This window comes from Neodothiora populina, assembly GCF_041146345.1.
Source record: "Neodothiora populina strain CPC 39397 chromosome Unknown canker_contig_15, whole genome shotgun sequence".
Classification (NCBI taxonomy): domain Eukaryota; kingdom Fungi; phylum Ascomycota; class Dothideomycetes; order Dothideales; family Dothioraceae; genus Neodothiora; species Neodothiora populina.
The window spans coordinates 2262941-2282010 of NW_027191413.1; the positions used below are offsets into that span (position 1 = coordinate 2262941).

General features: G+C 51.0%; 4 protein-coding genes across 4 annotated transcripts; 3 read left to right on the top strand and 1 right to left on the bottom strand.

The window, feature by feature from the left end:
• Positions 1–334: 334 nt before the first annotated feature.
• AAFC00_003116 (uncharacterized protein) lies at positions 335–4258 on the top strand (the record flags this gene model as incomplete). The annotated part of the gene is made up of 1 exon (XM_069342544.1): positions 335–4258. One exon carries the CDS (start codon positions 335–337, stop codon positions 4256–4258), a length of 3924 nt encoding a protein of 1307 aa, XP_069199045.1.
• Positions 4259–5639: 1381 nt separating this feature from the next.
• On the bottom strand, positions 5640–7065 carry AAFC00_003117 (uncharacterized protein; the record flags this gene model as incomplete). Its single annotated transcript, XM_069342545.1, has 4 exons — positions 5640–5945; positions 6026–6105; positions 6193–6283; positions 6358–7065. The coding sequence occupies 4 exons, from the start codon at positions 7063–7065 to the stop codon at positions 5640–5642; spliced, it is 1185 nt and encodes a 394-aa protein (XP_069199046.1).
• A 1044-nt stretch (positions 7066–8109) lies between these two features.
• Positions 8110–9072, top strand: AAFC00_003118 (uncharacterized protein; the record flags this gene model as incomplete). The annotated part of the gene is made up of 2 exons (XM_069342546.1): positions 8110–8164; positions 8234–9072. 2 exons carry the CDS (start codon positions 8110–8112, stop codon positions 9070–9072), a joined length of 894 nt encoding a protein of 297 aa, XP_069199047.1.
• Positions 9073–9581: 509 nt separating this feature from the next.
• AAFC00_003119 (uncharacterized protein) lies at positions 9582–13628 on the top strand (the record flags this gene model as incomplete). The annotated part of the gene is made up of 4 exons (XM_069348062.1): positions 9582–11825; positions 11873–11943; positions 11995–12724; positions 12774–13628. The coding sequence occupies 4 exons, from the start codon at positions 9582–9584 to the stop codon at positions 13626–13628; spliced, it is 3900 nt and encodes a 1299-aa protein (XP_069199048.1).
• Positions 13629–19070: the final 5442 nt, after the last annotated feature.

Genomic DNA, 19070 nt, shown 5'->3' on the forward strand with positions numbered 1-19070 from the left:
CAACGAAATTCTTATCACCTCATATCAGGCACTGTGGAGTATATGATTATACCGAACCGACTCGCGTGTTGCCATGCTTGCGCGCTCGCCTCACTTTCACCCGAGTTTCGCTGCGGCCTGAATCTAATACATGAATTATTCCTCGCCACTACTTTGCATTACGATTCGTCGACCATTCTGACCCTTTGACCGGTCGCGCAGCAGTAGCCTGCCTGCAGTTTGCCTCGTTCCGGACCAGCCACATTGCGCCTTCGTCTCACCTGAACGTGCCGCCTTCCCCTCGAGGGTCGGTAGACATCTCTAAATCTCTTCGTCGTCGCCGCCTCTGCCCGCCATGGTCTCCCTTCCGCCGCCGAATGCGAGCTATGAGGAACTCGAGGATGAGTTGATCGCTCAACAGACCATGCTGGACTCCCTGGACGATGACGATCACGGGATCAGAGACGAGATAGAAAGGACGATCCGCGACTTAGAAGAGCGTCTGCGATCAGTCGAACACAATGCGCCCGGGGATGAGCGAGATGGACTCAGCGCTGGTGGCGAAGATACCGATACCGAGACCTCTGGACGCCCCGTAGATGCTGGAAATGAGAGCAGACCGACCTACTCCTACGATAATACAAATAACCCGAATCCAAGCGCTGCGCATCCTTCCTCGACCACCACGACTCTACCTCGTCTCCCAGATCTATTCCCGAACACGATGAACATGTCCTGCGGTCATCCTTATCTTCCAAATGGCAACAATGCGCACACCTTTGGGCAGCCCTCTCTGCGCTACAAACGTCCATTCGAGCCCTCTTCACCCGATGGAAACGAGGCGCGGGTCAAGAGACTCACTCCGACCCCGTCGAGATCGCACACACCCTCGCAGGGCCAGAGCACAAGCCAGTCGCAAACGGCGAGCGCACACGATCGCCGCGCACTGCTGCTCATGCAACAGCGGCTGCGTGAAGAGGCTTTTCAGCGAAAGCGCGAGGCGGAGAAGGCAGATGCTGCGTTGGCTGTCAGCCTCAGCCAGAACGGCGAGACTTCCTCGAACGCTGGTCCCTCTCGGTCGCCCTTCACATCGCTCGCTCAAGATACGCAGACTTCACCCAGCCAGTGGCAACCCATCTTCAGGCCTTCCGGCTACCGTGTGAAAAGAGAGCAGCCATCTACCCCAACCCCGAGTGCAGAGACCAGCGCCGTGTGTCCAGGATTTTCCAGCAGCAGAGCCCCGAGCCATCCGTCAACTTATCGCTCTGACTTTCCATCAGTCCATTCAAACAGTCTTCATTCAAATACTTTGACTCTACCGCCCGTTCAGCATCGAGTCAAGACCGAAGCCAACGGTGATGCGCAACGTCCAGCTATGCCTCATGCCCACCCAAGAGCCTCGGCGCCGCTGCAAGTCGTTGACCTGACTGGTTCTGATGACGACGATTCTAACAACCAGGTTATTGACCTGACCAGAAACATCAACCGCACGCCTGCGCCGTACCCTCAGGGAATGACGTCCCATCAGATACACGCGATTCAGGAGCACAACCGACAACGCTCCATCTGGGAAGCCGAGACGAGAAAGCGACAGTATATGTTGCAGCAACAGATGAACGCTCGTGGAGCATCGGGCTACGAGCCCGTCTACCCAGGCTCATCGAGGAGCGCGCCTTATTCTCTCACACAGTCAGCCATGGCAGGCTTGAGTGCAGCCAGTCACAGTGTTCGCGATTTTGTCGGTGACTTGAGTCAGCTCAGCGAATTGGTTAGAGGCCGCGGACTGGGTGTTGAAGACGACATGTACCTCAATCCGCGAGGCTACACACCACGCGACATGGACTATGGCATGGTCGATCCCGAAACAACCCGGGAAGATCTACGCAAGTTGATGGAGAACATCCAGCCCGAGGAAGAAGAAGTTGCCGCCGAGGAAGACTTCCCTATACCTGGAATGACTGTGAAACTCAAGCCATATCAAATGACCGGTCTCAAATGGCTTCAGAAGATGGAGACTGGCTCGAACCGAGGTGGTATTCTTGCCGATGACATGGGCTTGGGCAAAACAGTGCAGGCTATATCACTGTTGGTCACACATAGATCCGAAGATCCCTTCAACAAGACAACGCTCATTCTTGCACCGGTTGCTCTTCTGAGACAGTGGCGAGAAGAGATTGCCTCCAAGATCAAGCCTGGCACTCACGCGCTGCGCGTCTTCCTCCATCACGCCAGCGTCAAGAAGAGGACCCATAGAGAACTTCGCGATTTCGATGTCGTTTTGACCACATTCGGTACGATCGCGGCCGAGCAGAAGAGGATGGACAAGTTCCTGTTGCGCAAGCAACATGATCCCCAGGCCACCCCCAGGGATGATGAGAAGTGTCTTTTCATAGGCTCAGACTGCAAATGGTTCCGCATCATCATTGACGAGGCGCAATGCATCAAGAACAAAAGCACGCGGACTGCGAAAGCCACTTATCAGCTTCATGCCAAGTCTCGCTTCTGTTTGACTGGTACACCGATGATGAACGGTGTTGAGGAGTTGTACTCTCTCGTTCATTTCCTGAAGATCAAGCCTTATAGCGAGTGGCAGAAGTTCAACATGGACTTTGTGCGACCCCTTAAGAGCACTAACGAGAATCATAGGGGTATGGCTATGCAAAAGCTACAGGCTTTGCTCAAAGCTGTCTTGCTCAGGCGAAACAAGCAAACCAAGGTTAATGGCCGACCTATCCTCACGCTGCCGGAGCGTGTTATCGAGGAGACCCATGCGGTGTTTAGTGATGACGAAAAGGCCTTTTACATGGCGCTCGAAGGAAAACAGCAGATCGAGTTCAACAAGTACCTCAAAGCTGGCACCATCGGTCGCTCATACGCGCACATTTTGTTGCTGTTGCTCCGCCTCCGTCAAGCATGCTGCCATCCCCATCTCATCAAAGATTTCGGTGTGGCGGCCGCCGCTGATATTTCGCAAGAGACCATGGACGAGCTCTGTGAGTCTTTGAGCGAGGCCGTTGTAGAGCGTCTCAGGGCAGCGGATGGCAACTTCGAGTGCCCGGTGTGCTTCGACGCCGTGGAGAACCCAGCGATCTTCGTCCCATGTGGCCACAAGACCTGCACGGAATGCTTCACTAGGATCGCAGATCCTGCGAACGGTGTGGCCAACGGCGACGAAAACGGTGTCTCTGCCAAATGTCCTGAATGCCGCGCTCCGATCAACACGAAGAGCGTCATCGACTATGAATGCTTCAGGCGGCACCATATGGGTGCCCCTCAGCTTGAACCTGCTGCGACGGACGAGGTTGATGCTGCAGATGCAGAAACCGACAGCGAAGACGAGGCTGATTCTGACGACTCGGACTCCGAGAGGGAAGACGATTCGGAGGATGAGGATGGAACGCTTGGAGGCTTCATCGTTAAGGACGAAGTCGACTCTCAGGCGCCCACCGACGATGAGTCTCGGGAGAACAGTGACTTTCCTGCACCGGCTCAGACCAGCTCAAGGCAGAAACAGAGCAAGAAAACGGCGAGATTCTTCGGCGGCAAAGCCAAGGCGTCGTCAAGCAAGACGCCCAAAAAGAGCAAAAAGGCCAAAGGCAAACAAAAGATGAAAAAGTCAAACTACACGCTTCCCGAGCTGAAGAAGCTCGCCGGTCAGAGCAAGAAGCACAAGAAGCTGTACATGCAGAAGGTGGGCAAGGACTACATTCCATCAGCTAAGATCGAAAAGACGATGGAAATCATACAGGGCGTAATGGACAACCCGGAAGATCAAGAGAAGATCATCATCTTCTCGCAATGGACCTCTCTGCTCGACCTGTTAGAGATTGACATCGACAGACACCACTTCGGATACCGTCGCTACGATGGCAGCATGAACGCCAAACTCCGCGGCGACGCAGTCGAAGACTTCAAGAACAAGAGCCACGTGCGCATGATGCTGGTCTCTCTCAAAGCAGGAAACGCAGGACTGAACCTCAACGTCGCAAGCCAAGTCATCATCCTCGACCCGTTCTGGAACCCATATATCGAGGAACAAGCCATCGATCGCGCGCACCGACTCGGCCAGACGAGACCAGTCAAAGTGCATAGGATCTTGGTTGAAGAAACAGTCGAAGACAGAATCCTGGCGTTGCAAGAGAAGAAAAGAGCCGTCATCTCGGAGGCGCTGGATGAAAAGGCCTCGCAGGGCGTGAGCAGGCTCAGTCCTCAGGAGTTGGCTTACCTCTTTGGTATCAATCGCAACATGAATGATCCACTTGTTGTGCGCGGGCGTTGAAGAGGTAGACAGTGGGTTGATGGCATGGGGGTGACTTGATCATTACAAACGACTATTTATGAACATCAACAACAGGGGTCCTTAACGGCAGTAGAGGAGGGACCATGTCTAAGCCGAGGAAAGGTGAAGAAGACGAATCTAAATCATCATGATTTCTCCAACCCAAACTCTGGAAGAAGACAGATGATCTGATCGACTCCAACCCCTAAAGTTGTTGCATTGAAGACATACATACCCTCCTTCCAAACTTCCTCCCCACGACATACATAGCATAAAAAAAAAAAAGGGAAAACGCAAAGAGCGCATCACCAATCTCTACAAACACAGGCAGGCAGGCAGGTAGCCAGCCGTAACGAAAACTCGGAATAACGAAAGCAAGGCAAGGCAGGGTAAAGGTAATAATCACAGGGTTCAAGGGTCAGGAGGCAAAGGGAGGTTAACAGGCGTGCGGCGAAAAAGGATGGTAGATACAACATGGGAGGTCAAGGTACCTACCTACCTTAGATCAGTCAAATCATTAGATGGGGAGCAGTACATACCGGTCTGGTGTTTTCTTCTTCTTATTGATGCTTTATGTCGTGGCTTTTCACTTTCTTCTTTCCTTTTTCTCTTTTCTCTTTTTATTGAGGGTGATGGTGATAGTGCGTATACCTCTAGTCTGATGCTTCTGTTTCATAAGTGCGTTTATTACGCGGCGTTCGCTTCTGTTCTGTGCAATTCTGCTCTGCCTTTTTCCTACTTCGATTTGTTGTATGTGTTTAGAAGTACAAGAGGATAACATAATATGACACGATACCTACCCACGTACTGCACTTGATTCTTGTCCCCTCTACTCTATATATATGACTCGATCAACTAGACGGATTCTCTCACCTTGTTATTGTATGCATACGCGTTATCACCTGTCTGTTTACGAGACGGAAGCTAAGCAGGTAATAGTGTATAAAAGAACATATCTCAACGGATGAAAAACGCCGAGCGCAGAGACCCGAAGTTAGGACTAGCATAATGAGTAGCACTAAAACACTTGCTGCATGAATCGTAAAGTGAAAAGACGATAGTTGTGGAAGAGACATATGACAGTCATAAGAGAGACATGTAAATGTTGTTGCAGAAGAGACATGATAAAGTCGTGAGACCCTGGAGATAGAGGCAGCTCGCTCGCTCGCAGCACCGATCACGCCCTCGCCCCCTTCTCTCAGTAAATAGAGTAGCAAAACCCGCCCTTACGCCAAACACGCCTAACTCCATTCCCTAGTCACCCGCCCCGATCGCACCATTGAATCGCAGAGGTCGCAGGACCACCCGTCAGCAGAAGCACTAGATGGCAGAATCACCCTCCCTCCAGTCCCACCACTGAATACCAGAAGAAGCAGAACGCCTAGATAGCAGAAGAACCAGAACCAGTACCAGAATGAGTAGAAGACTCGACAGCCCTCACGATACCGTAACTCGTCCCGGCAGCCACGATGCCTGTGATCAGCGTGTGGAGCGCCGAGATCAGGGCGTCTTTTCTTCTTTTGTGCTGGTTTCTCATCTGCTCTTCGTTTGAGTTGTTGGGACTGTTGTTGGAGACGGGGGAGGGATGGTTTGAAGATTTTGGGTTGTCATTGCTGTTGGTATCTTTTGCTGAAACGGGTGCAGTGGAAATGTAGGATTTCGTGTACCCGAAGATGAGGAGGATTGTCTGGGTATTGTTTTTAGTTGTCATCAAAATCGAGAGGGACAGCAAGGGGCGGGGGGTCGAGAGACGACAAAGAAACATACGGCTGTCAGAGCAATCGACACGATGAGTGCGTGAAGAGTCGAGCTTGTGCAGAAGTATGGGAGCATAGGGAGGAGACCGCCTTATCAATTCGCGTTTGAATTAGCTTGCATAGACTCGATGGTGGAGAGGTGACATATAGTAAAAAAGGAAGGGTTGGTGTGCATACCGATGAAGTACGAGATACCCATCACCAGGCCTTCTACCCATGCTCCTCGAAGAGCAGGTTCTTCAATCTTGAGGCTGACGCTTAGCATGAACTGTGGATATCATGTCAGTTCGCCATTATCGGTCATGGACGGCGGGATGTGTCGCAAGACAGAATAATGCGTACTTTGGCCCACGCATCCTTTTTTCCTTGCAAAACCGTGACAACACCCGACGCCTCACTTCGACCAACTCCATACTCTTCGAACATCCCATACAACTCATCGTCGTCATCACCAGATCCCCCAACAACGCCTTTCTCGCAACCTCCGCCGTCTCCTCTCCTCTTCTCCCACATTTCACAAACTTCCCCTTTACGAACATCATACACTTTACCTTCGGTCACAGCAGCAAGGTAGCAGCCCAGCCCCATACTGATGGCGCCAGAGAAAAGCTCTGCCAGGCCGGCGATGACCACGACTCGACTGTTTTGCAGAGAGGAAAGGCCCGCGCACAAGGCAAAGGGGACGGTGAGACCGTCCGCGAAGCCGAGGATCAAGTCTCGGATCAGGACTTGCTTTGGGGGAAAGATTCTGTTTTTGTTCTTGCCGTTGCTGGTCTCTGATGAGGTTGGAGTAGGGAAAGAAGAGGAAATAGTGAGCGAAGCGGAAGGGGTCAAGGTTGTTGAGGTTGAAGTTGCAGTAGTGGATTCTACTGGAGAGATTTCTTGAGAAGGGGAGCTGGCTTGGGATTCTTTTGCGTGCGGTGTGGTATGGGTCTCGGGAAGTCCACGGATAAAGTCTGTGGACTTGCCATTGTGAGGAGTGATAGCAGGACCATATGCCCCCGAGGCTTCAACAGGAGATGCATCATGATTGAGGGAGTAATGCGCCATGGCTTGGTCTTTTGATGGTTTAGGTTTTGTTGAAAGAAGGAAAGAAAGATAGTGAAAGTGCAAGACCAGCTCTCCACCACCGGGGGCAGGCAGCAGATATAGCAGCAATCCTGATATCTTCCTACTGACGAATGAAACGCATAGCCAAAAATCACCACCTACATGAATGTGACCGCGATTGACAATGTACTACGCCCAGGCATGATATATGCAACACACAGGCCAATCAGAAACAAGGTGATGACCAGAGCCCACCCAAACCCGCGAATTGCGGACCAGATCAGATAAATATCGTACTTTCTCGGGGGCAAGATCTGATTAAGGGCAGGCGCGTCTATGGTACAAGGCTGCCAGGGGCCGATCAAGCTTGATCGAAGCATGTAAGGAGTTAGATGGATGTCTTGCGGATACCCCCAGGAGCGAACCAGAAATATCCCATCTGACATATCTTTCGTACCCCCCGGCGACACGATGAAGATCATACGCTTATGACACACGATGCCTTCGCGAGACGTGCCACGAAGGATACCTACAGGTCTTTGCTGTGCACAGTGGTCGAATGGTACTTCTGGTGAGTCGAGACAGTAGTGCAAGGAGTACAGAGTCTTGTATGGCAAAGATGCTCGACTCCTGGAGCAGGAAAAGTTGCACGTAGGGCATCCGCGTGCGTACCTGTTTTGTGGGCGGGCAGTGCTGCTATGCTCCGTGTCTGCGGCTTGATGATTACCTCATTACACTGACAAGAGCAAATAACCTTATATCTGCTCTTGAGATAGTAACATCCTACACGGCATCACAACTATCAAGTCTCGAGGGACCCAGGCGAAAGAGTATAGTGCAGTCACAGAAGAAGGTCGATGGAGACAGATAATCTTATCAAGATCTTCGACATCGTGCATCAGCGAGATCGGAAAGCCCCAGGACGTCATGCCATGCCCCACTCTAGAGACAGCTTCCCCGAGACAGCAACATGCCACTGTTTACTATACCACAATATCTAGCACATATAACCAGATAACGTTGATCATATCCAAATATATAGAAATGGCGAAATTGCTCAAGAAACCCCTAAAGCTCGCGTTGGTGCAGCTTGCATCTGGTAAGAACGTCTGCACAATGTTCATTCTTGACCCAATCATTAAGACCCACCTGCTCATAAGATATTCAGGTTCGGACAAGACAGCAAACTTGGCCAGAGCCCGAACAAAGGTGCTTGAGGCAACCAAGAACGGCGCCAATATCGTTGTCCTTCCCGAATGCTTCAATTCTCCATATGGAACCAAATACTTTCCCAAATACGCAGAGACCTTGATCCCCTCACCACCCACTGAAGAACAGTCCCCCACTTATCATGCTCTGTCAGCATTGGCCAAGGAGTCCAAAGCATACCTCGTCGGTGGCAGTATTCCAGAATATTGGGAGGAGACCAAGAAACACTACAATACTTCGTTGACATTCGGCCCCGATGGAAAATTACTAGCGACGCATAGAAAGGTTCATCTATTCGATATCGACATTCCAGGCAAGATCAAGTTTCAGGAGAGTGAGGTTTTGTCGCCAGGAAACAAGGTCACCATCATAGATCTGCCCGAATATGGCAAAATAGCTGTTGCTATCTGCTATGATGTGCGCTTCCCCGAGTTGGCAACCATCGCAGCACGCAACGGTGCCTTCCTGCTTTTGTACCCTGGTGCTTTCAATCTGACGACTGGCGCTTTGCACTGGGAGCTACAAGCGAGGGCAAGGGCAATGGACAACCAAGTCTACGTCGGACTGTGTTCTCCTGCTCGTGATATGGAGGCTGATTATAACGCATGGGGACATAGTATGATTGTTGACCCTAATGCTCAAATCCTGTCTCAATTGGAGGAGAAGGAGGATATTGCCTATGCTGATTTGAACGGCGAGAGAATCGAAGAGGTGCGCAAGGGTATCCCTATCAACATCCAGAGAAGGTTCGACGTCTACCCCGATATCAGTAAAGGAGATGTCAAGTACGAAGAATGAGTCAATGATACAACGCAAGGGAATAACGACAAGAAAACTTTATATGAGCTTATTTCATCAGTCTCAATAGAGGTTCGGGAAGGCGAGTCCTCATAGGCAGTGGCTCAATGTCACGGGAGTAGCACCTTCCATAAGTGAACATAGACTACTTCGAATGGATTGCCAACAATATCAGCAACCATGATATCCATCGTCCTCTGCAAATTGTGTTGGTCGCTTTGTCAGGTTGATACCTTTCCTGTCCTTCGTATATACTACCTCATTCTAACTCTATAACGAGCAGAGTCACTTGTTATTCATGCGCCACTGCTCAACCTTGCAACACTTACCTAATAGTCGTCAGTCATTCTCTCGCGTACAATTCGTCCGAAACCCCTAGCGACACGCATATCTCTCTTCTGTGTAATTTTACAACAAGTACGAGCCTATCGGTCAGGCTGGATTCTCCAAAGCCGATCACTAGGAGCGACTCTGTCCTTGTCTTCGATGACGATGCAAGCTCAGACACTATGATCAAGGCCGCCAGCACACAACATAACTCGATTATGACATCCGAGACGCAAGCATCGGCTATGTCTCATCCAAGTGACACAGACTCCAGTCATATGCTTCTAGATGTCCGCTCGGTGGCCTCAGCAAGTACTGCGGTGAGGACATGTGCGGGTGCTATCCCGAGTATGGGCCGTAGACGTTGCAGGTTACCATGGCTGGATGGCAATGTCAATTCCAGCGAAATGCCTGGCGCGTTCGATGCTGGAGCAAACCCTTCTTTCTTCGCCACATCTCCACCAGAAGTAGGCCAGTCAGACCCACACGGTCTCATAGATGATGCTCTTGAACACAAAGAGGGCGATTTGAGCTTGCCGAGTTCTCAACAGTCAGAAGTCGTTCAACCAAGACCGACACAACGCCCCAAATCAAGACCACTTCTGGCTGGTCTCGAGAGTGCCACGGTAGACCAGCCTCGTATTCCTGGACACTGGCCAACAACCAATGCTGTTATCCTAGATCCACCTTTGATCAATGACGAAAGTCTTCCTGGTCAAGTTGGTACGCCGTACGACCTGGCGAAAGGAGACACAGAGTCTTCCAGGCGACTTAGCACCAAGCAGGGACGTGATCAAGTAATGCCAACAAAAGCACTTGGAAAACCCTCTATATGGCCAATGGTACCATTGTCCGAAACCGACGTTCCCATGCGCATGTCCAGCCTGGCTTTCAGTGAACCTGCAAAACGTCATTCGAGTCTTCGAAGCTCCCAATCAGCTCGTGAACTCTCAAGCGGGAGTTCCCCTTCGAGCATTGGGCGTTACACTGACGGCACCATTTCTCGGAAGCCAACGGTCAGAGCTTCATCGGTACAGGCTCGACTGGACAGATCTGCTATCGCAGGACAGATCCGCTCTGCAGACGTGTCTCCCAAATCATCAGTGCCACCGACGATGGTCCCACCAAATGCAAGAGCTCCTACCGTACGATCAGACTCAATGCAGCGGGCAGTTAATGGATTGCACGATCTGATGCATGAAGCACTGTTTGTCGCAACCGAAGCTGCTCAAGCAAACCAAACACACGAAGTCGCACAGATATTGAACGAGGCTACGCTTGCCTTGCGAAAAGCCAACACAGTACAAGATAACATGAACATGCCTTTGAAAAGCTACGGCATGGAGGCCAGCGCTTCGTCTTCTGATGACTACACGTCGGGATCTGATTCCGAAGCGTACATCGAGTCTGATACTTCCTCCATCGGGTCCTTGCGCCAAGTCTCTAGACGTGATATGCCGTCGGAGTATGCGAATAGCAGAGGTGCTATCACGGGTGGACCGGGCTTTGTGCCATCCACAACGGCCACTACATTTGTGAGTAGCACTGGTACGAACAATACCGATCAACTTGGCACAGGCAGACTTCATTCAGGTGTGGTCCGTAGTCCGACTGTCATCCCGGCCTTCCTCAATAACGGAAAACGTCCCACTTCGCGGCGTGGACTTTCGGAGTCCCAAAAGATGGCAGTTTCGTCCTCGGATGACAAGTCCATCGTCGATACTCCATTGACAATGTATCGTCAGCCTTCCAGGAAGTCTGCCGTTACTGATTGGGCGTATGTGAAGCGTGTCCCTGGGCGTCGAGGACTACGAGAGGACTCAAAAAATGCAGAATCTGCAAACCACTCATCCGTGGATGTAGCGTCAGTGGCAGTACCTGCTCCAATACGAGTACCAACAGAAGATCACACTCGATTTCTGACTAGGGACAACACAATCGTAGGTTCAGTACCTACTGTGGAGCCTATGTCTCTGCCAGAAATACCTCGCAGGAGGACAACACGCCAACCAATTTCAAATGGTCTAACGCATGATCTAAGTACAGTACCTGCTGCGTCGCAGGATCACGGAAGTATCCAACGTATCTCCTACCGAGAAAACAACCGCAGACATGTTCCACATATCAGAGCTAGTGGGATCTTTGATAGTCCTCACTCCAAATTGCCCGACAAAGGAAGAGATATTCTCGAGGATTCGGGAGGTGTGGGAAACAGGTACGGACAATTCGCGCAAGACCTGTCTCTCAACATGAGTCTAAGACACCCGCGTAGAAATCATATCAGCCTCTCAGACGACCAGATGTTTCGCCTGCACAGGTATCGACGCCAACCAATTGCTCGTGAATGGAGCACCACCCGGAAAAGAGTTACGGCTGGGATTGCTTGTCTCAATACAGCTCTAGTCGGTCTTACTGCAGGCATCTATGTAAGGACATTCCCTCCCACCTTTGATGCTCGACTGACCAATTCAAGGCCGGCGAGGTGCCCAAGATACAGTATCAGCTGGCAGATATGCAGCACAGGGTGATATTGGGAAATGTGCTGTGAGTGTTCGGTATTCCAGCGATGTATACGCATTCACTTATACTTTCAAGCTTCTACATCTGCCTAGGTTTATCGACGATGTTTGCATGGCCCTTGCCTCTTCTGCATGGGCGAAAGCCTTACACTCTTGCTGCATTAGCAATAGCCCTGCCGCTCAACTTCCCCCAAGCTATAATGGTAGGCTCGCATAGATCACCACGCACACAGTACTATGTTGGCTTGTTACTGCCTCGAGCTTTCATGGGCCTGGCACTTGGGTTTGCCAATGTTAACTTTATAACGACTCTTCTGGACTTGTTCGGCGCATCGCTACAGTCAACAAATCCGCATCAGGAGATAGTAGTTATGGATGACGTTCGTCGTCAGGGAGGTGGCATGGGTCTTTGGCTTGGACTCTGGGCATGGTGCTTTGTCGGATCGCTTTCTGCTGGGTTTCTGATTGGCGCCGCTGTCACTGCCAGCCTGAATCCTGCTTGGGGGTTTTATGTCGTAGTCATCATCATCGCGGTCTTTATGTTGATGAACGTCATCGCGCCAGAGCCCAGGCGTGCTGCCTACAGGAGATCTGTCTTGAAATATCTTGACGAAGATGACAGAGTCAGACGAAGAGTGGCAAGAGGAGAGGTCAAGTTGCATATATCTATGGACGGTCCGAAATACTGGTGGGAAGAAGCATTCGCCGGTATTGAGCTCATGGGAAGAATGATGCTTCAGCCCGGGTCCTTCGTACTTTCGCTATATCTTGCGTGGATCTACGCCTTGGTTGTTCTTGTCACATTGGTAAGGACGTTCCTCGACACGATTTGAGCTTATGCTGAGATAGATTTAGTTGCTTGGTGCATTACTTTCGCGAGATTACAGGTGGCATCCGGGCCACATCGGCCTCGCTGTATTTGCTGTGGCGATCGGAGCAGCAATGGCCGTGCCACTGACCAAGGCCAACATATTATCCCGCGATCGAGCGCATCCAGCCCGGACAGACAGCATGACATTCCAACCAAGAGTTACCTGGACATCACATCTGGTTCGTCGCTGTATATTTACCTTTACCCTTCCCATTGCTGGCGTGGGGTTTTGTTTGGCTTCTCCTGGCCCGTCTATGAGCTGGGTTGCACCAACCATTCTGAGTGGTCTCGTTGGATTCCTTAGCTGCCTCGCGGTCGCCGAGTGTATTGGCTTGATGATGGAAACCTTCGATACAAGTGATCTGCAGCCTGGTGTCAATACAAAGCACCGACTGCAGAGTATGGAGAGCGCAACAAGACGACGTCGCACGAACTACTCTTCTTTCCCTCGGGTTACAGCGGCGATCTTCACCGCGCAAGCGGTTGGCTTCTTTCTTGCGGCTGTTATGACCGCAATCAGTGGCACTGTTACTCGAGACATCGGCGCGCAAGCTGCAATTGGTGTTGTCGCTGGCGTACTCCTTGTGTTCACGATACTTTTATCCGTTGTGCTGTGGCGCTTCCGATCAATACAGGTCATTCCGAACCATGCTCTGGGCACAGCGCGAAGTTCGCACGACTGGCAAGTCAAAGAGGCAGAGCATGATCCATACTTCAAACCTGTCATCATCGGCAATCCTTCAGGCAAGGTGCGCAGGATGAACCTACTGGAAACTGGCGCCTGGAGTAGGTGGACTGAGATCAGGAAGCTGAACAAACTTATCAAGCACAAGAAGTAGACGATTTCGTAAAGCATCGCAGACATCGTCTGGGACAGCTTGGACACACTCTAGGAAGTCTTCCTACGATGTGAAGTCGGTTGATCATCGATAAATTTCTTATACTGAGAACCTGTGACTTAAACTCTTATGATATTTCTAATCTTCAACATTCTGCATCCGAGTGTGCGAGTGCGATTGCTTCATACAGTCATCATGCCATTTCGCCTTTCAGTGGCTAATGGATGTTCGAGTTTCATTACCAATTCTTCGAAGTATTGGAGCTGGACAAGAATGGATGGGTGAGAAGTCACACTGTGTCGGCTACTGAATCCGTAGTCGCGCCGAAGCTTGCCAAGAAACGCTGTGAACCTCAGCTGCACTTCAGCTCCAGATATCTTGAGCTTGCATACTTGCGCGGGTATACACATCACTGACTGACAGTAGTGTTGTTCTGCTCCCATTGACCTTCTGCATATGCCGCTCGCAAATACTCGACGTGATGTCAAATGTATAATGCGAACTGGTGCCCTGGTTCGGTCACCCGCCCTGGAAGGTACCTCACGGGACTGATCCAGAATCAAGTCCTATGCTCTAACGTGCTACTGTCCTCACTCATCAGCCCTTGTAGTTGAGAGAAGTTGCCATCAGCAATGGATACAACACTTAGATTGAATACGGATGCGCTGGCCACCTGATCCTGTGCAGATGCACATGGTAAGGTGATCATCAGGCTAGAGCTTGCCAAGTGAGTCGGACTCGATGAATCGTGCCTACCTCGCGATCCCAACAGTGGCTGGTTCAGGGAGATTGCATCGCACCTTCCGTGCTGCGAGTAAGGTGCCATTTAGTATTGGGCTGTATGCCAGAACTTGTCGATACCTTAGGTAAGGTACGGTAGGCTCCATCTCGCAAGGGGTAGCAATGGTAAGTGTAGCTGGGCTCAGGCTACCCGTCGCAGCTTGGGTTCCAATCTTCCAACGGTGCATGAGCAATGCCTCTAAACCTGTCGTCTCTTTCAAGGCCGTCACGCGGACTCTCTTCACACATCCTGTTGTATCGAAAGAACGTCTTCTTGAATATGCTTCGAGTCATCTGAGAGGCGATACAAACCTAGCAATTTCGACAGAGAATCTGAGACGTTTGGTGTACTAAAGACGACCCATCTGGACACATGCGATCCTAAAAGATGCACTCATATTGCTGATATTCTGACTATCCGGAACCACGCTGGATCCACGATCCGACCTGCTGGTTGCTCTCTCTGGAACGACTGATTTGAGGTGACCCGTCGAGTCCTTGGTGTTTTGTATGAGTGGCGACAGCGACGACTCGGAACCGGGATCACAAGGAAAGAACTCGATAAGTCCTGGACCGTGGATACTATAGCGGACTTGTTCCGATATTCGCATTCCCGGCGCACGAATGGATGATCATGAGCAAAATATTCACAGAAAGAATGAGAGAAAGGGGAAATCAGAACATACGCCTGTCGCTTTGTCCCGTTGACACGAAAGTATCGCGTCCATGCCGTGGCCCTGGCGTTTGTTCGCTGGTCCTGGCCTCTCAACACCGGAACATACTGATACCGCAGATCACGATGGTGGTATACCACTCTCATGGTGTGAGACCGGGACCGCAAACCCTCCACCAGAGATAGCTCTACCTAGTCTGCCTACTCCTAGGCGAGACTCACAACCAGACACGCGTCGAGTACGTCCCTCCTTTGCATACAACTACACGAGTCTGCCACCAATCCTACCAGGAACGAGGAGGGGTCTCTTGTCTTCGCCAGTCGGACCACCTGCGCAAGGCGCTCGGACCACCTTTACCCGCAGCATCTCCCCTCTTTCACTTCCACGCGGATTGATCGTTCGCAAGACTCTGACCAGCACACCCTCATTGCGACCGTCTATATCATCATCAGAACCAGAGCAACCTCTACTGCAGAGGTCTTCAGGCCTTCCATTGGCCATATCCGACGCGTCCATGGCTGACAATGCGCATGTCGCATCAAGCGATCTTCTCGCGACAAAGCAGTCACAACGTGTTTCTGAAGAAGCCACTGAGCTCCTGAATGATGCCATCACAGCTCCGGAAACTCACCACAGAACCCAGATGACCAGTGTAGATCAATCATATGAAGTCCTAAGGTCAACCAGACGTCACATCTCACCATCGAGCCCCATTGAGATTGACTCTGCTAGCCCATCTGCAGATCTATCGGGTCTTGACACCCTAGTCAGTCTTGAAGATTGGCCTGCACCACCACGTGCTCCTGTCGGAAAGGTTACTACCCAAGTTCACAGTCGCATACTGATGTAAAGGCTTTGCTGACATTTTATAGACGGCCATCCTGTCGGAAGACAATCTAAGAACGCGCTCCAAGGAGCGCAAAGTCGCTAATGACACAGATAAGGCGACGAGGACAGAGTCCGATAGCTCCCTAGCCACTAGTGATTATATCGTCCCTCGTACTACTTCTTTATTTGCTCATGCAATGCGAACAGGTCCACGCGCGTCACAGAGGCGTCTCTATAATGATCCAACTGAAGCACTTCGTCATATCACCAATCGTCGGGCAATATCAGCTTCTCATGTGGTGCCCTCAAGCAGTACCATGCCCACCAGTAAGTTTTGCCATCTGGTACTGTGTAGAAGAGATCTGACCGATGAACATCAACAGGATTATCGCCAGCTCTCAGGAGACAAGCTAGCAACCCTTTTGAACTTGCTGCAGACCTAGACTTGGATGCCAGGCGTTTCACCCCTTCACCCACTAGATCGAAGGAGCTATCTACACGTACAGTCACTCCTGCGAATGACTCGATAGACTCAATTCTTGATGGGTATGAAGACGACAACTATGCTCACCCGCTCTTCGACGATGAGGCGAAGGAGGAGTTCGGTGCGAGCACCAATTCTGCACCGCGATATCGTCATCCTGTTCGTGATCTATCGACCATCCTAGAGGTGACCACACCATCTACGGTCACGCTCAAGGATGGCCCCAGCACCGCGCTCGCGAATGCGAGAGAAGTGTCTCCTACCGTTGCAGCAACTGCAACAGGCGCCAAGTCACTATCTCACTACCACCAAATGTCTGCTTCGTCCGAACAGACTACACTCTCCAATGAGACGGAGTCAGTGCCTTTGTTCCAGCCCACTCCTGACAACGAGCGTGGCGACAGTTCCAGCTGGACCGAAAACAGTCCCAGCCCTTCTGATCGACTTGATACAAGCTGGTCGCATACGCCATCGACGAGGATTCTCTTCTCACGAAACAATTCTGGAGGACGTTTCACAGAGAACTTCAATCATGTCGCCTCGCAAGATGACCTTCTTCGCGCCAGCGCTGATGTAGCATCGAGCAACAAACATCAAGCTTGGAGCAATGCTCCTCGTCCTGCCGTTGAAATCCCGCAAGAGTGGAGTGGTGGTTCCGTCCGGGTCCGTAAGCTGGGAGATGAACCACTTGATGGCTCACGTGGCAAGAAAAGCCAAAAATCTGGCCTGATTCAACCATCTACCTCCTGGGAGAGTTTTGACCTTGAGACTCAAGCATCTGCTGATCCATTCCGATTCAACGAATACTCACTAGAGGATATATGCCGCGAACTAGATGTGGAAGAAGATGAAAGAAGGGCGAGTTACAAGGCTTGGACAGAAGCTGATGAGCAGCAAAGCCTACAGGAAATCTACAGACCCGCTTATGCTTTACAGACGCCTGTCGGCAGGCTTGGTACCGGCTCACAGAGGACCCCGGACAGCCTTAACAGACAGGAACGCGCATGGAAGGCTTTGCAAAGCCCCTACCAGCCCAAAGGTCTCGGTATCACCTATCCAGACCGCGTGCACCCACTTCTTAGAGAGCCAAGACTGCTCTCAGGGTCCCCTCTTCGTTCATCCAGTGTTTACGCCGAACCGGGCTCGCGCGCTTTGTCATTCAGTGAAATGCAGCCTTTTCACCCAAGCCCTGTCCCGTACAAAGTGAAGTCGGATACATCTGCAGACCAGGAAATACACAGCACTTCTAGCTCGGAGTCCAAAGATCAAAAGAAGTCGTCTCAATCAGCCGCCTCAAGTTCTCTGTCGTACCTAGACCCGCCAACGGACGTCACACGCCATTCAGGAGTCATGAAGGGACGTTATCCAAGCCCAGAATTTGAAGTGATGACTCCAAGTGGGCACGGAAGTCAGCCTAGCAAGGCATCCAGCAAGCAGTCTAGCAAGCAGCCTGTGGTATCCACCGATGGCATCGAATTGCAGCCGATTCAAGCGCCTGAGAAAGCAGCTACTTCTCACTCTCGTGGAAGTACCGCGACCAACCGTTCTATAGGCTTCTTCGATGAATACGACCAGCACATGCTCGAGCAGAGCAAACGCTGGAACGACGGACCTTCATCTTCCATGCGCAACTTCTATGTAAAAGGTGGAAGCATCATGCAGATAAACCCAGATGGCAGCCATGAACGGCTTGTTCACAACCGCTACCCGTCCCTTGCCCGTCCGGTTCGTCATTATGAGGTCCGTAGCGAAAAGCACAAGCGTGGAGAACGCTTCGTTTGGGTCGCTCTTGCCTGCATTGCTTGGTTTCCATTCCTCCTGCCTCTGTTTGTTGCAGGAATCTTCGACGAAGGCCTTATCGGCATGGCCAAGAATGAATGGGCCAAGCCAAATCCACAGCAAAAGCGTGTAGCCAAGTACCTGATGTCGGTATGGGCGGTCCTCATTGTGGCCGGAATCGTCGCCATCATCTGTATGTTTGTGCGCGAGACGCCCGCTGGCTGAAAGACATGGTGCACTTCAGAATTTGAGCAACAAATCTGCAGTTTCGTGGTTTCCAGACATCTTCAACATGATCTCTGCAACCTTGATAAAACTGACGACTGGCATGGCTTCATTGTTCCTAAGCAGAGACTTCATTTCAACATCAGTCTTGCAATTTTAAGCTACATCCTCCTCGTCGGTCCTTTTCTGGATACGACACCACGGCAAATTTTCATTGGGGGTTTTACTGGACCTAGGGTGCTTCACAACACCTTGCTCACAGCATGATTCTCGTTCCACCATCACCCTTTGGAGCTGCTACCGGATGTTTTGCGCCTTTTACGAGATGAGGACCGCACCCTCATACTTGTCATCTTCCCTTTATCTGCCCGTTTTCGTTTTCTTACTTGCATGACCTTGAGCTCACCTTTCTACCAGTCACTCAACTCTGACTGGGAGACGATCATGGTACCTCTGTCTCTGCCCTTTATTCACCTGCCCGTTTTCTTTACTTCACTTGCACGATAATTATCCCGCCTTTCTACCAGTCACTCAACTTTGACTGGTGGATGATCATGGCACCTTATTTTTGCCCCCTATTCACATGCCCGTTCTCTTTATCTTCTTTTGCATGATTACGATTTTATCCTTTTGACCAGTCACTCAGCTTTGACTGGTTTAGGGAACGACGAA